The 17,130-nt window shown below is 50.0% G+C and overlaps 1 protein-coding gene across 3 annotated transcripts in view; it reads left to right on the forward strand.

Annotated features, from left to right (window-relative positions):
• Nucleotides 1-17,130, forward strand: part of PHACTR3 (phosphatase and actin regulator 3) — a 244,159-nt gene that overhangs the window by 167,269 nt on the left and 59,760 nt on the right. For all 3 annotated transcript variants that reach the window (XM_023626836.2, XM_005604830.4, XM_070247447.1), the window contains exons 6-7: nucleotides 5,145-5,319; nucleotides 6,135-6,382. In XM_023626836.2, the coding sequence (XP_023482604.1) occupies nucleotides 5,145-5,319; nucleotides 6,135-6,382 (423 nt within the window). The remainder of the gene's footprint in view (nucleotides 1-5,144; nucleotides 5,320-6,134; nucleotides 6,383-17,130) is intronic.

Consider the following 17,130-nt stretch of genomic DNA (forward strand, 5'->3'; position numbering starts at 1 on the left):
AGGGGAGCACAGCTGGGCAGAGGCCCCCAAAGGCATCTACTTCTGTAGCCTTAGCCATGCTGCGTGAATAATCCCAGGAAGTCGAGACATTTACCTTTCCAGCTTGAGTTTCTCTTGTCCCATCACTGCGGAAGACAGGAGACACTGCTGATCTCAGGGAAAAAGCAGGCCCTTCGCTAAGAGGTGATTGTTTATAAAAGTAAATCCTTACATGTTACCTTTGGTAGCAGAGGTGGGTCTGAAGATGACGATGGATGGCAGAGCTCAGTAGTTTTGCTCTAAGCCCTTGACTGCCACCTGTAATACCACTTACCAGCCCAGGCACTCCAAGGAGGCCGAGTACACACAGCCCATTCAGAACCCATGGGCCAGGCCCTCGAGAGAGGGCACAGGTGCTCAATTTACAGTTGAGGAAACTGAGGCTCAGGAGGTTCCAGCAACATCTCCCAGGTCCCGTAGCTGATGGCGACTTGAACCTAGATCTGGGCCCAAAGCTCATAACCCCTGCACTGCTTCCCTGCCAGAACAGTCTTCCCCTCACCTCACCTGGCCGATGCCTGTGCATCCCCGTGCCTCCTTCAGGGGAGCCTTCCCTGACCCCGACCCCACAGCAGCATGCACCTCGCCTTCCAGCGTGTACCACGTCGCCTCACTGTGTGTGGCAGGTTGAATGGTGTCCCCTCAAAATTCACATCCACCTGGAACCTCAGAACATAGCCTATTTGGAAAAGGGTCTTTGCAGATGTAATTAGATAAAGATCAAGAGAGATTCATCCTCGGTTAGGGTGGGCCCTAAATCCAATGAAGGTGTCCTTTTGAGAGGACCAAATGGACACACAGAGAAGATGATGTGAAGATGGAGGCAGAGACTTAAGTGACGTCTACAAGCCAAGGCATGCCGAGGATTGCCAGCAACCACCAGAAGCTGGGGTGGAGGCCTGGGGCTGTTTCTCCCTCACGCCCCTAGAAGGAACCAGCCCTGCTGAGTTTGGACTTCTGCCCTCTAGAACCGTGAGAGGATACACTTCTGTTGTTCTAAGGTACCCACCTTGTGATAGCAGCGCAGGAACCAAATACTCCTTGTCTGTAGCATTATTTGTCCGACTCTGCCTCCCTCCCCAGACAGTAGCCTCATGAGAGCCGTCGTGTCTCTGGTTCACCCCCAGATGCCCATGCCTGGCACACAGCAGTGCTGGGCGAGTGCCGATGGCTGTGACTGAAGGAACAAATGGATGTCCTGACCCGTTGTCTGCTTTTTGCATCTTTCTACATCTCTGGGAATGAGTCGAAGTATTCAGTCCTAGGGTGACATGACCACACAGATTAGAGGAACAGTTTTGTCAGCAAATAAGAGGCATAAACTGCAAGAAAAGCAAAAACGTTTATGGGATCTCAAGAAGTGCAATTTGGGGAGCACAGATTCAGGTAGAAACCCAAATAGTGTCTCACTAAGGAGTAAAACTCAGGGGCTTTTAAAGGCAAGGAAGAGAGGTGGTATTACAAAGAATTTTAATTGGCATTGGAGGCAGAGAGCTAGTCTTGGCTAAATGCTGATTGGCTGTTGATTCTGTCTTCAGAAAGTCCGCTATCCTCAGTGTTTGTGGTCAGGATGTCTGTTCTCCTGCTGACATCTCAAACAACGGCTTGTGAAATGATTGCCATTTTGGCCCAGTCCAGAGATTCAGAACAGCAAGGCAGTTTCTCTGGAAAGTCAGTTCCAACTCCATTTTTTAAAATGGCTCCACTACAGTCAGTTTTGACAGTTTTGAGGCAAAATAATGCTGTCTTGGATCTTGTTACTGTCTCTGTGCTAATCCCCTTTTCCATCCATTGAGATCTGAAACCATGGGAACTCCATATGGTTAGGCACCATCACGGCGCTTCATTCCAGCTCACGTGTAATTTGTATGGACCCTCAATGGCTCAGTGGCCCAGAGACTCTGCCTGCGCCATGATTGGGAAAGATCAGGCCTCTGACTGCACGAGTTTCGTCTAAGTGACTGCTCTGCTTTGTTCCCACGTGCTAAATTCTGGGTTCTCGGGGGCCTCTGACTTCCACCCGCCCCTCACTTGCAAGGAACTCCAGGACATCGGGGCATTTTGTGACGCAACATCAATTAATCTGGGAGCTGGATTAGGAGCAGGAGTGGACAAGACGGTGGTCACAAGCTTTGGACTGCGGCCTGGATCTCTTACAGCTGAGAATATGTTTCGGAGACTTTGTCTTAATTTTCTGGGCTCTCCCTTTTTCCTTTTCTTTTCCGGGAGATGTTTGTTTCAGCATGTGGACGCAAGGTGGCAGCAGAGGAAGAGAGGCTTCTCTCCTGGGCTTCACTGGGGCACGGGGGGACAGCCCGCACAAGCTGAGTCTCCACTGGGCACTTTCTTGTCTGAGACCTGCTGGCTGCAGCTGCCCCCAGCCTGCTGGCTTCCTCACCCCACCCTCCGCTGGACGTCGGGGAGTCACCTGACCCGAATCCCACCCACAGACTTGCTTTGCTGGGTCTGCATGGTGTTTTAATATTTTTTTCAAATGGGTTGCCAACATTTTAAACGTGTTAAAGTATGTTTAGATATTAAATATTATGTATGAAAATGTGGGGAAATTTTTACCTGTAGTCCACATTTCTGGCTTTTCTTTAAGTCCTCTCTCTGGCAGTCCCCTGAGTCGCCACAGCACCCCTGAGAAGGGCAGGCGTTCCTCTGTCTGCCGCATCCCTGCCCTTTTGTATGAATTGCACGAGTCCCCCTGACTCACCTTTGTTCAACCTGCCTGGACCCTGGAGACGTGTGAGTTACCCCCTCAGGGCAAAGCTTTTCCTGCCCTGGTCCAGCTGGGTGACAGTCAGCTCCCTGCATGGGGTCCCATGGCCTCTGCCAACTACGCTGGGTGTCACTGTCCCAGATTCCAATCCCAGCCCCCACCACCTCCTGGAGGCATGACCTTGAGTTGGCTTCTGAACCTCAGTTTGCTCTTCTGAGAAATGGGAGTGATAAGAGGTCCCCTGGGCAGGTAGAGTGCTCAGCAGAGTGGTAAGTGGGAGACACATGTTCGGTGTGTCTATGATTGACGGTAGGGGACCCTGGGGGGAATTCCAGCTGAGTAAGCACAGGCAAGCCATGTTGCCTCGGTTTCCCCATGTGTACAACAGGCTAGTAGTGCCTTCCTGGTAGGACTGGGGTGAGGATCAGAGGCAATGATGGTTAGAGCATCACCTGCTCGGAACGTGGTCGCTGTGCCGAACAGGGGCAGACCCTGGAGGGGCTGAGGCTGGTGGAGGATGAGCTGGCGGAGTGTCTTGGGAGCCCCCCTTGGGTGGAGCCCCCACTCTACTCTGCCCTGCCCATGCCTGGCCACATCTTGCACTGCTGGCACCATCTCATCCCTAGGCTCTCAGCTCAGATGTCCCCTCTGCAGAGAGGTTCACCTCAGTGCCCTGCTCCTGCGCCCGAGTGCTCTGAGCCCGTCCGCCCGCTCAGCCCTCTCCCTGATCGCTTTGCTTTCCGACTGCTATTCCTCTGCCTGCTCCCCCCAGCTGGCCCGGAGACCCGTTGAGGGCAGGGCCTGGGCTGTCTCCCTCTTACCTGGCTGTGTCCAGCAGATGTTCCTGAAGAAAGCTCCACAGCAAGTCCTCAAGGAGATTCAGAGGCTCCCTTCTAGCTTTGAGTTCTTCTTCTTTTGATGCCATCCACATTCCAGGATTGCATCGGAAACGTTTTGGTTTTTGGGAAGTAGATGTGGTTTAGATCTCTTTCTTTTTCTCCTGTTGGTGTTTAAAAGGGGATTTGATTTGTTTGTACCCATCCAGCTGGAGCCTGCCTCTGCTGAGACACATGTAGGAAGGAGAATCTGTGTCTGAACACCTACTGGGTGCCAGACCCTCTGCCTCCTGCTAGGCTCCTGTGGGCCCTGCCAGGCAGCTGTTAGCCCATTTTACAGTCAGGAAGGCTGAGCCTTCAAGAGCCAATGGTACTTGCCCGGGTCTCACAGCTAGGAAGTGGCAGATTGAGAATGGAGGCCAGATTCGTGTAATGACGAACCCATGCTTCCTGCCACCCGAGTACCTCTCGCTGTGCAGGACTGGGAGCTCACGCTCAGGAAGCACCTGCTGAGGGAAGGGCTCCTGGCCTTCTTAGGCTGGGTTTGAGCATCTGTTCTGAATCATCTGCAGACTCATCCTAGGTAAATAAATGTTCACTGCACATGTCTTAAGTGCCAGGCCTGGGGATGCAGCAGTAAGAAAGCGAGATGCAGGCCCTGCCTGGAGGCTCCAAGTCGGTTGAGAAGGACAGACCTGATGAAGCAGTTGGTTTCCAGTGGGAGGAAAGGGTGTTGGGGCTGCCTGGGTCCACAGGACAGGTACAGGAGACTCAAACAAGGGTGGGGATTCACAGAAGTTCCCCTGAGATAGTGATGTTGGGGCAGAGGAGGGGAAAAGCATTTCAGGCAGAGGGAACAGCCTGTACAAAGGCTCAGACTAGAGAGAGAACACACGGTACCTTCAAGGACTGGAAAGATCCTCACATGCTGGAAGGAAAAGAACACAGAGACAGTGGAGGAGATAAAGCCAGAGGGCCGAGCAGGGGCAGTCTCTGGGACCCTGGGACTGGGTCATGAGCCCCGATCACGTATTAAAGAAAATGGCAGAGCTGTGATCAGATTCACCTTCCAGAAAGCTCCCACTGGGTGAGGTACAGGGAGAGGGTTGGAGACAGACGTGAATTGATGGTGTGGGGATGCAGAGAAGGGGCCCTGGTCGTCTTCCAGGCTGAGTGATGGCTGCAGAGCTTGGGAAATTCTCCCAGCTTCCACAAAAGGAAGTGTGGCTTCAGGAAGCTGGGTTGCTAGCAGAGGAACAGGCAGGAGGGTTTTCTGTGCCTGAGACCCTACAGGGGCCTGTTGGCACAGAGTCTCTGGAGCTCAGCCCCGGCAGAGGGCTCTGTGGTTGGAGTGGCACTGGACCGAGGCACACCCTGTCTCTGGCTTCGGGGGCAGGGGCCTGGGGCAGCATCTTGGACTGGGTGGTGGTAGGTTCGCCGGGCCAGGGGCCTGTGTCCTGTCTGCTCATGGTCTTGTCTTTCAGCAAGGCCCTCCTCCCCACACCCAGAGATTAGGTTCCTGTTGGTTCCTCTCGCACCTGCAGGCCAGCCTGCGCTCTTCCAAGGCTCTGGAGGGAAGAGTACTGACCCGCTCCTCCGAGGACAGCTTTCCACGCCCACAGGGTCTCCGCATCTTACCACTGTCCACCGGCCACTGCCCCCCAGCCGTGTCATCGAGGAGCTGCACAGGGCGCTGGCCACCAAGCACCGTCAGGACAGGTGAGGCCTTCTCCTGGTGAGGGACACCTGTGCACCTGAACTTCCACTCTGGCCAGCCTCGTGGGGTGCACCTGTGCAGTCACCGGGGTGGGGGTGGGGGTGCCCAGGGCTGGGCTCAGGGCTTTGCTATTGCCGTCTTGAAATTCTTAATAACTTTGGAACGAGGAGCCCCACATTTTCACTTTGCATTGGGCTCTGCAAGTTATGTTGCTGGTCCTCGTTGCCACATTCCGGGATGGGACAGGCGGAAGGTGTAGGCACCATGGGAACCTGGCCGCAAAGCCCCCGCAGAGGATCCAGGGTGGGGTGGGAGCGTCACAGGAGAGTCGTGAGAAAGAAGTAACTGTCCCCTTGTCCGAGGGCTCTGAAGGCTTCCAGTTTCCATCAGGCCAGAGTGTAAGAAAGCCTGTTCCTAAACTCACTCTTTTATTCTTGATCTCATGTGGGTCATAAAGTGCAAAGGAGAAGTGAATTGTTGGAGGGCAGAACAGATGACAGAACATACATATGGTTTGGAAAATGCCCATCTCTGTTCTTGGGAAGTCCTTGGTCTAAGTTGCACTGAGTTTTGGCAGGTTTTATTACATGCACGTCTGTGCCGTTCAACACAGTGCGTTCTGAATGGCCGTGTACCTGGGACTCAAAGTCGTGTGTGCCCTCCGGCGCTTCTTGTCCTGTGTAGTTAGGGCAGAAGCCGAGAAGTCACATGCACTTGAGGGCTGTCTTTGCAACATTCATTGTAAGCCCCTAAGTTGGTTTGCTGGGTTTCCAGGTGAAGGGGATAACGTGCAACCTGAATTCTTTTTCTGATGCAGTTTTCAAGGAAGGGACAGTAAAGGGTCCCCGAGGAAGCGGGTGGACGTCCGTCTGTCGAGAACGTCCAGCATGGAGCGGGGCAAGGAGCGGGAGGAGGCTTGGAGCTTCGACGGGGCCACGGACAACAAGCGGACAGCAGCTCAGGAGTCCGAGGAGAACAAAGAGAACCTGATCCTGAACTCCGAACTCAAGGACGACCTGCTTCTGTATCAGGACGAGGAGGCGCTGAATGACTCCATCATCTCTGGTGAGGAGAGGGTGGGTCCTGCCTGTGGGAGGTGGGGTCGTGGTGGGGGGCGCAGAGCCTGTGCTTGAGTTGGCGTTTCTGCCGCGATCACAGAGGAGGGACAGGGTCGGGGGCCTGCGCCCGGGAGTAATGGAAGGAGACTCCCCTCTGAAAACGAGCAGGGGTGCGTGCGGATGGCTCAGGCACCGGTTAGGAGGCACCGAGGGAACTTGTTTGATTTTGATAATTGCATATTAATTTTCATGTATGTTTGAAAAAACACAGAAGTGACTCAGCAAGTGGCTTTGAGACTATCACTACTTGGCATGACATGGCAGAAAGCAGAGTAGGTGGTACTCAGATGTCCAGTGTTTGGAAAATATAGCAAAAAATGCTAATTGGAAAGCTAGATGAGGTGGAAGGGGGAGGGGGGGATTGATTCCAATGGCCATCTCAGGAATGGGGTACATGTGATGGTGCCTGCTTGTTTGGGACCGCCAGCTCTGTATCTGTCCTTGTGATGTGTTCTTGAGGTCAGAGTAATTGCTCTGTCCTCCCCTTGGGGACTCGGGCTCAGGAAGACAGACACCCCCATAATAAATAGCGGAGGCGCAGGCCAGGAGTAGGCAACACTGAGAGAGTTTACTGTGCACCTGGCGCAGCCTGTGCTGAGTGCCTGTCACTCACAGGAGGGCCGAGGATGGACATGGCTGTCGGCCTTGGAGGCGGGGTTGTTGTTGTTGAGTGAAGGGTATTGTTCTCCCTGGAAGCATCTCATGGTGACTGTATGGCCATGGGCAGAGCTCTGGGTGAGGCACTTGGGGATCTGGCCCAGGAAGTTCCTTCCTCCATCGGTGTTGGGTGGGAAATGGGGAATGGGCTGATGTTGACCCTGCTCCTGGCTGGTACTCAGGGTGTACGGGTAGTGGGCACCATGACCAAGTGGACAGACCAGGAGCCCATGTTAGACAGCAGCCTTGGCTTTCACCCTTCCAGTCCCCTTGCATTCCTCTGAGCCTCTCCTCACCTGGTCTAGTGAAGCATTCCTGGGAGTGCATGCTGCAGTGTATGCAGGGCACTGACATCCCGTGTGTGCAAGAGGCTGACTTTGATAGTTGAATCAGTGTCTTCTTGGCAGAAACTCGGAGCCAGTCATTGGCCAAAGGGCCCCCAACATCTCAGAGGAGGCTGAAGCCTGCAGTGTTTCCCAAATTTATCTGGCCTGGGAACGCTCCCCTAAGCACCCGTCAGCCTCCTGCAGGATTGGGTTACATGGGACATATCGAGAACAGCTGCTGTAAGCAGGGTCACAGGCTGAGCTGGGTCCCTCAAGCTCAGCACCGCGGACAGAGGGGGCTGGATGATTCTCCGTGGTGGGGGCTTCTCTCTGCTCTGTAGGGTGTTAGCAGCATCCCTCACCTCTACTCACTAAACCATGCTCCCTCCAGCTCGAGGGGACGATCCTTCCTGCCTCTTTCACCTCTGGTGTCTCCAGGCGGCGCTGGGCTTGAGGCCACATCGCTCCGGTCTCTGCCTCATCTTCACATCGCCGTCTCTTTTTCTCCCTGTGTCCTCTCCTTTCCTTATAAGGACACTAGTCATTGGATTTAGGGCCCATCTGGATGATCTCCTCTTTTGAGATCCTTAATTACATCTGCAAAAACAGATTACATCTTTTCCCAAATAAGGTCACATTCACAGTTTTCCGGGCGCACATTATCTTTGGAGGTCACCGTTCCACCTGCTACACCGCTCTTCATGGCGTGACGTATTCCTCTCCTTGTTGAGCAAAGTCAGCCCCAAGGGTCTTTCATCCCCACCCCTACCCGTTCCTGGGGCTCTCTGCAGCGGGGCCAGCCCACCCGCCTGAGGTGGGACCTGTTGTAGGAAGGAGCTGCCGGCCTGCCCTTGCAGCCCTGGACACGTCCCCCTGCTGTCTCGGCCCCCTTTCCTGATTGATTAGATCAAACCCCCTCGTCCTCAGCTCTTATGACAACACCCTGAGCTTTCCTTCATAGCTTGGACACAGTTGCAATTTTACATTGGTTTTGTCATTATCTGACTATTGCCTGTTTCCCCATTAACCCACCAATTAATCAGTTATTATTGATTATCTAACTTACATGTTTGACTATTGTCTGCATGAGGGACAGTGCCTGCATCTGTCTGTGCACCATGATACCTTGTCCATGGAGTGCCTGGTTCTGAGTGAGAGTCCGTGGGTCACTGCTGTGTGAATGGCTTTCCATACCATTTCCAGCTCTCATTCGTTGGGTTCATTCCTCCAACCCATGTCCCCTGAGCTCCAGGATGCCTCTCTGTTGACTCAGCACATCCACGTGGGGTCTGGTAGGCATTGCTGCCCTAATGTCTTCAGATCTGAGCTCTTGATCTTTGCCTCCAACCCAGACTATTCCCATCCCTGTATGCGGTGCCTCTGACCTGCCTGTGGCCTGCAGCCATGTTACCACTCTCTTGACTTTGCACCTGATGTCCAGATGGCCGTAAGTCCTCTTGGCTCCTTGGAACTGACCTGAGGTCCAGCCATTTCTCCTTCTCTCTACATGCTGTCCATCCTTCCTGCCAGGACCTGGCCTCCTGTGGTCTCCCTCTCACTGCCATCACCCCTTTTCTGGTGTGTTTCCCACACCGCCAGATGTCAGGTAATGTCACCCCTTGCTCACATCCCTTCAGGGGCTTCCCCAGAACCTGTGTGGCCTGTCCTGGTCATCCATGGGCTCGTCTCCTCCCCATGCTCCCTGAGACCCAGCTGTGCATGGGCCCTCGTTGCTCCTCACACACACCAACCATGATCTGCTGACCACAGGACTCTCACTGTCCCCCGGAGGTGTGCGCGGCTCCACTGGATTTAACACACCTCCTTGTCCAGGAAGCCGGCCCTGTGCGAACAGCCGACCCCTCCTCGCAGCGGCTCTGTGGGCTCTTCGCTTGGCCTTACTTTCCCCGCTGCACAACCCCCACCTGACTTCGCTTATGCGTCTCCCCGACCATGTAAATACCATGAGGTCGGGGGCTTCATCCAATAGTTCCTGCTGTGTCTGCAGCTCAGGGGTGCTCGCACACCATCAGTGCCAGTGGAATGAATGAACAGGCCATCTGGGGAGTAAAGGAGTCGGTGCCTGTCAAGTATTCACAGGTGCCAGCTGGCCCTGGGAGCCCCTGTCCTCAGGTAGACCGGCATGTGGAAGATTAGGGGTTTCTCCTAATCTTCCATGGCCTCACAGGAGCAGGGAGGGTAGAACTCATTCTAGAAGCTCTGCTGTGGCTGACGCGCCCGGGCTCGCTGCCCTGGCGCGCTCGGGACGAGCTGCACTTGCTGTATTTGCGAGCCCCGAGCGCAGCCTGTCCACCTGGGCTTTTCAGCACCGGTGTTTGGGGTTGAAGCTCAAGGCCTCATGTTTGTTCTCACATTCAGCCCTAAGTCCATCCTGTTGAGGGCTAGGCCCCTGGACGCTGTCAGGCACCTCTGGAGATTTCTGCCATCTGCAAATTGAGCCCCTGCTTCTAGTGCCAGGGGACGCGATATGGGGTCCCTGAACCCCTGCCATCGAGTGCAGAAAGTGGGCTCTTTGCTTTTATCACCTTCTCATATCTGTCCATAACTCTCCCAAAGTTATGAGTCTCTGAGATAAAGTGCCTGGAGGAAAAAATTCAATGTCGGTTCTAGAAAATGTCTGTAAATAAAATGTTACTTTCAGGGGGAAAACTATTCGCAGTAGGAAAGGCCCATAAAAGGATTCCGCTTCGCCTGGCGGGGCGGTGGCGAGGATCGCTTGTTGTTTGCCTCTCTCAAGTTCAAATCCCGCTCCCACTGTCATGGCTGTTCTATGTTTGTAGACCTCTATGGTGCTGAATCAGAAAAGCGCCGGGCAGTCAGCAGATTCATTGATTATTAATCATAAAAACTGCAACATTTTTTTAAATTTATTTATCCATTTAACCTAGTGTTGATGGAGCCTGGCAGGCATTGTCTTGTCCAATGTGAACACTCAAGGAAATTTTTTTTTTTTGGTGAGGAAGGCTGGCCCTGAGCTAACATCTGTGCCAGTCTTCCTCTACTTTGTATGTGGGATGCCTCCACAGCATGGCTGATGAGTGGAGTAGGTCTGTGCCCGGGATCCAAACCTGCAATCCCCAGGCCGCCAAAGTGGAGCACTTGGAACTTGAACCACTCGGCCATGGGGCTGGCCCCCCCGAGGAAATTTTTGTATCAAACACCTTGTCAACCCGAATTCTCTAAGACTCAGCATCATGTGCATCTACAGTAGAATTTAATTTCGGGAGATGGGGGAGACCCCATCTAAGGCAGGCCTGCCCATGAATCAGCGGGAGGCTGTCCTGCTTGATCAAGTCATAGTGGAAAGTGTATTTTATTCTAACAACTGGATTTCCATGCAGGGCAACTACAATGCCTGGACCAGCGCAGAAGGTGCGTTACAGGCTGCGTGTTTGTGTTTCGTGCTGGACACCGCAGCTGCAGTGTATACACACACTCCTGTGATACGCTTGCACATGCATGTGCTCACACTCATGGCACCTTTGTGGGCCTGTGCAGTCAGCGCCAGGTATAGGCAGGACATTGGGGGCACTCCCAAGTCCATCAAAGGCGAATTTTTTTTTAAAGATTTTGTCTTTTAGAGTGGCTTTAGAGTGACAGGAAAATTAAGAGAATGGTACAGGGATTTCCCATATACCCCCTGCCACACACCTGCACAGCCCCCCCATTGTCAACGTTCCCACCAGAAACGTACATTTGTTATAACTGAGGAAGCTGCACTGACCCATCGTCACCACCCAGAGCCCGCAGTTTACATCAGCGCTCACTCTTGGTGGTGTCCGTTCCAAGGGCTTGGACAAATGTGTAATGACATGCATCCACCATTTTAGTATCATACAGAGCGTTTTCACTGCCCTAAAAATCCCCTGTCCTCCGCTTATCATCTCACTCCTCCACACTCTAAACCCTGGCGATCGCTGATCTTTTTACTGTCTCCATAGCTCTACCTTTTCTAGAACATCATATGGTTAGAATCACACAGTGTGTGGTTCTTTAGACTGGCTTCTTTCCCTTAGTGATATGCGTTTACATTTCCACTATGTCTTTTCATGGCTGGATAGCTCATTTCTTTTTAATGCTGAATAGTATTCTACTATCTGGATGGACCACAGTTTGTTTATCCATTCATCCACTGAGGGACATCTTAGTTGCTTCCAAGTTTTAGTAATTATGAATAAAGCTACTATAAACACATCCGTGCAGATTTATGTGTGGACATAAGTTTTCAACTCCTTTGGGTAAGTACCAAGAAGTCCGATTGCTGGATCATGTTGTAAGAGTATGTTGAATTTTGTAAGAAACCACCAAACTGTCTTCCAAAGTGGCTGCACCATTTTGCATTCCTACCAGTGACGACAGTTCCTGTTGCTCCACGTCCTCGTCAGCATTTGGTGTTGTCAGTGTTGTGGATTTTGGCCATTCTAATAGGAGTTTGGTGATATCTCCTTATTGTTTTCATTTGCATTTCCCTGATGACATGTGATGTGGAGCATCTTTTCATATGCTTACTTGCCATCCGTATTTCACCTTTGGTGAGGTGTCTGCTAAAGTTTTTGGCCCATTTTTTAAATCGGGTTGTTTATTTTTTTACTGTTTAGTTTTGAGAGTTCTTTGTATATTTTGGATGACAGTCCTTTATCAGAGGTGTCTTTTGCAAACATTTACTCCCCGTCCATGGCTTATCTCCTCTTTCTCTTGACTGTCTTTCACAGAGCAGAAGTTTTTTAATCTTAGTGAATCTAGCTTATTATTTCTTTCATGGATTGTGCCTTTGGTGATATATCCAAAATGTCGTCACCATACTCAGGATCACCTAGGTTTCTTCCTATCTTCTTGGACTTTTATAGTTTTACATTTTACGTTTAGGTCTATGATCCATTTGTGTTAATTTTTGTAAAGGGTGTAAAGTCTGTGTCTAGATTCATTTTTTCTGTATGTGGATGTCTATTGTTCCAGCACCAGTTGTTGAAAAGATTGTGCTCCTGTGTATTTATTCCTTTGTCAAAGATTGCTTGCCTGTGGTCTATTTGTGTGGGTCCATTTCTGGACTCTCTGTTTTGTTCTGTTGATGTATTGTCTATACTTTCACCAGTGCCACACTGTAAAGTGAGTCTTGAGGTTGAGTAGTGTCAGTCTTCCAACTGAAGCCTTCTCCTTTAACGTTGTGTTGGCGATCCTGAGTCTTTCGCCTTTCCATATGAACTTAAGAATCACTTTGTTGATATCCACAAAATTCCTTGTTGGGATTTTGATTGGGATTACATGGAATCTATAGATCATATTGGGAAGAACTGACATCTTGACAATGTTGAGTCTTTCTTTCCATGAACATGAAATCTCTCTCCATTCATTTAGTTCTTTGATTTTGTTCGTCGGACATTTGTAGTTTTCCTCATACAGATGTTGTATATATTTTGTTGATATATATACGTGTATCATTTTGCAGGGTACTAATATAAATGGTATTAGATTTTTAATTTCAAATTCCACTTGTTCTTGCTGATATATAGGAAAGTGATTGACTTTTGTATCTTAACCTTGTATGCTGCAGTCTTGCCATAATCACTGATTAGTTCCAGAGTTTTTTTGTTGATTCTTTTAGATTTTTTACATAGACAATTATGTCATCTGCAAACAAAGACAGTTTGTCATCTTCCTTCTTAATCTGTATGCCTTTTATTTCCTTTTATTATCTTATTACATTAGCTGGTCCTTCCAGGATAAGGTTAAAAGGATGGTAGAGGAGACATCGTTGCTTTGTTCCTGATCTTAATGGGAAAGCTTTGAGTTTCTCACCATTAAGTGTATTAGCTGTAAGTTTTTGTAGATGTTCTTTTTCAACTTGAGGAAATTCCACTCTATTAATAGTTTACTGAGCGGTTTTTTAATCATAAATTGGTGTTGAATTTTGTCAAATGCTTTTTCTGTATCTGTTGATATGATCATATGATTTTTCTTTTTTAGCCTGTTGATGGTGATAGATTGCAATAATTGATTTTTGAGTACTGAACCAGCCTTGCATACTTGGTATGAATCCCATTTGGTTGTGATGTGTAGTACTTTATACATTTTTTATTCTATTTGCTAATATTTTGTTGATTTTTCATCTGTGTTCATGAGAGGTACTGGTGTGTGCTTTTCTTTTCTTGTGATGTCTTTGGTTTTGGCATTAGGTTAATGCTGGCCTCACAGAATGGGTTAGGAAGTATTCCCTCTGCTTCTGTCCTCTGAAAGAGATTGTAGAAAACTGATATAATTTCTTCCTTAAAAGTTTGGTAGAATTCATCAGTGAACCCATCTGGGCCTGGCTTTCTGTTTTGGAAGGTTATTAATTATTGATTCAATTTCTTTAATAGATATAGGCCTATTCAGACATCTGTTTCTTGTGTGAGTTTTGGCAGATTGTGTCTTTTAAGGAATTGGTCCATTTCATCTAAATTATCCAATTGGTGGGTATAGAGTTGTTCATGGTATTCCTTTATTATCCTTTTAATGTCCACAGGATCTATATTGATGTTCCTGCTTTCATTTCTGATATTAGTAACTTGTGTCCTTTATCTTTTTTTCTTAGTTAGTCTGACTAGATGCTTATCAATTTTATTGATCTTTTCAAAGAACAAGCTTTTGGTTTTGTTGATTTTTCTCTATTGATTTTCTGTGTTTCATTTCACTGATTTCTGCTCTAATTTGTATTATTTCTTTTCTTCTGCTTACTTTGGATTTAATGAGCATGTCTTACTTTTATCCTTAGCAAATCAATTAGGACAGGCATTCTTTGAGAAGACTCCTTCCTGCTTTGGAGAGTCTCTGTCTTACAAACACACGGACAGATGAGACTAACACAACTTGGCAAAGCCTGCCATGAAGGAGTGGACACCAGGCCTGGGAGCAGGACAGGTGATGGGAGAATGTTAGGGGAGGGCAAAGGAGGTTTCAGTAGGGTTTTGAAGAATGAATAAGAGTTTTTCAGGTGGGTAAAGTCTCAGAGACATGGCAGAGGTGGGCACACTTAGGAAACTAAAGCTGGCGTGGACCCGCCGGGGCCCAGTTTGTGTATGCAGGAAGGGACCCAATTCCCAGGGTCTCTGTTGATGTGGGCAAAGGGTTCACATGAGAATGCTATTCTCCATCACTTTTCCCAGTTTCCCAGGTAACCTGAAAAGGCTAAGACTACCAGCCGTGGCGTCACTAGCCAATATTGCTAATGGCAGAAGAATCACCCCTGGTTGGCAAATTGCGTCTGTTTGGGGACGACTATAAATAAATCATAAGCATCTGAGATTCCGGGTGCAGTGATTCTTGGAGGGACCTCGGCAGCTCAGCCCAGGGACCTGTCACAGGAGGAAGTGATCCCTGCGTGGCTTTAGGGTGGCTGCCACATCTGTCTGATTGCTCCCCTGAGCTGCATCACCTGGAGAGGGTACAGTCCTGGGGAGCTATGTGACCTGATTCAAGGACTCACCCAGTGGAACCCCCAGGGCTGCCCTGTGTCCTGAGCAGATGGGAGTGACATTGGGTCCACGATAGTCTTGTGAACCCAAGTGTTTACTTGAACCTAAATAGAATCCCCCTGGTGGGTTCCACAGCTGGTGCCACTCAGGGGCTGGGCTTTACCCAGAGGACAAGGGACCTATCAAAGGACTGTCATGGGGGTGTGACCAGATTGGCTTTTAGAACCAACAGCCTAAAGAGAAGTTCACAAAGTTTTCTGTTGGTGCATCCCAATGGCAAATATATGTATACACATCCCCCCCCCCAGATATTTGTACATTATTTACTTATAAACCATATACATGAATGGTACCATGCTAATATGTTGCAAACATTGTAAAATGTTCACAAAAATAGAATGAAGGAAGGATGACATGAAATAGCCACTGTATAAATATCAATATTTTCTACCTGAGCCTAACCTGCTGAATCCTGGGCGCGGGGCCCAGAAATCGGTGTTTCAGCAAGCACACACGGGTGTGCATGGGGGTGATTCTGGTGTGCCTGGCCCAGAGTCCCTCCTGCTGTAAAGTAGTATAAAAGCTAGAATTTTTTAAAAGCTTTTAAAAAATGCTTTTGTTTTTTATTCAACAAGTACTGTCTGTCCCAGCTTCCCGCCTTGAGGATTGTAAGCAAAAACCAGCCCACATCCCAGGAGTTCCTGGCTAATGTTAAAAGCTGCCTTTCAGCATAAAGGCATGGAAGCAAAAGAAGGCCGAGTCTGGAGACATCTCGACAGGTCGGACTGGGTGGAGGTGGTGACTCAGGTGTTGGAACCCAAAGAACAGAATGTTACCGGGTGGGGAGGGGTGACAGTGGGCCCTTCCTGGTGTTGCCTGAATGGAAGCAGAGGTGGCCCTCTTGGCTGGCTCTGCGATCCTTTCCTGGGCCCACTTGTCGAAAGTGAAAGCTGACTGCATATGTTATTTGAATCCTGTTTTAAATGTTTCGGAGAGTGTATTGAAAGGCCTCTCGCGGTGAATCCTTCTGTGAAGTGGAGACTCACCTGTTGTGAGGTGAGGACTCACCCATCCTCGTCAATGCGCTCTCAGGCTGAGGTTGAAATTACCTGGAAACCCGGCCATTTCCTCCGTGGACGCTAGGTGGCAACATAGACAGTCAGTGGGATGCAGGATGCTCTGGAGAGTGTGCCTCTTTGGGACAAGCTGGTGGGCCGTCTGTAGTGGAGCCTGTGAGGGTCTAGGTGGTTCTTGCTGAGCCCCAAGCAGCAGAGCCGTGGGTGTGGGAGTCCAGACCCAGTGACAACCTGCCACAACAGAGCTGCTTGGTTGTGAGCTGTACTGCATACCAGGTACTTTGCTGAGCGCGTCTCCTGTGTTCTCTCACCCACTCCTCGTGACAGCCTGGTGAGGCAAGGACTGTTGTCCGTTTTTACAGCTGAGTTCGTCAAGGCTAAGAGAGGGGAAGGAACTTGCCTGTTTTGACTGAAGATCTCTGTAGCTCTGCAGCCATGGGTGCAACCCCACCATTCATCAGCAAACTCTTTTGGGCACCTCCCGGGTGCCAGGTGCTGCGCTGGGGCTGCAAACACAGGGGTACAAGCCAGGACCCCAGCCTGCAGGTACCCACAGCATGTAGAGGAGGCAGGAACCCCAAAGAGGCGGTTCCAGGATTGCAGGGTGAGTCCCAGGATGGGCACAAAGAATACATGTGATTTCTACATCCTAAAGCAGCAGTTTTCAGGCCAGCTGCTCACCATAGAAGGCACTGATGCATGCCCCAGCTTGGAGGAATTCCATCAAAATCCCGGGGCTTCGGCTCGGGGCCTCAGCACGTTCCAGCCTCCAGGGTGAATGTCTGTCTTCTGTGTGCATGGGGCTGGGCGGGTGAACCCAGCTAGTTAATCAAACACCAGCCTGGGGGTCGCTGTGAAGGTGTTTGGTAGATGTGGCTGACACCTGCAATCAGTGACTTTCTGTAAGAGGGGATTTTCCTTAATAATGTGGGTGGGCCTCATTCAATGTATAGCAAGGCCTCAAGAGCAAACACTGAGGTTTCCCAGAGAAGAAGAAATTCTGCCTCAAGACGGCATCATTACCTCCTGCCTGAGTCTCTAGCTGGCCCTGCAGATTATAGCCTTGCCAGCCCCACCACTGCATGAGCCACTTCCTTAAAATGAACCTCTTAAAGCACACTATGTATGTGTGTATGTATATATATGCACGCATGTATATGCATC

Source organism: Equus caballus, chromosome 22 (genome assembly GCF_041296265.1).
Source record: "Equus caballus isolate H_3958 breed thoroughbred chromosome 22, TB-T2T, whole genome shotgun sequence".
In the NCBI taxonomy this organism is placed as follows: domain Eukaryota; kingdom Metazoa; phylum Chordata; class Mammalia; order Perissodactyla; family Equidae; genus Equus; species Equus caballus.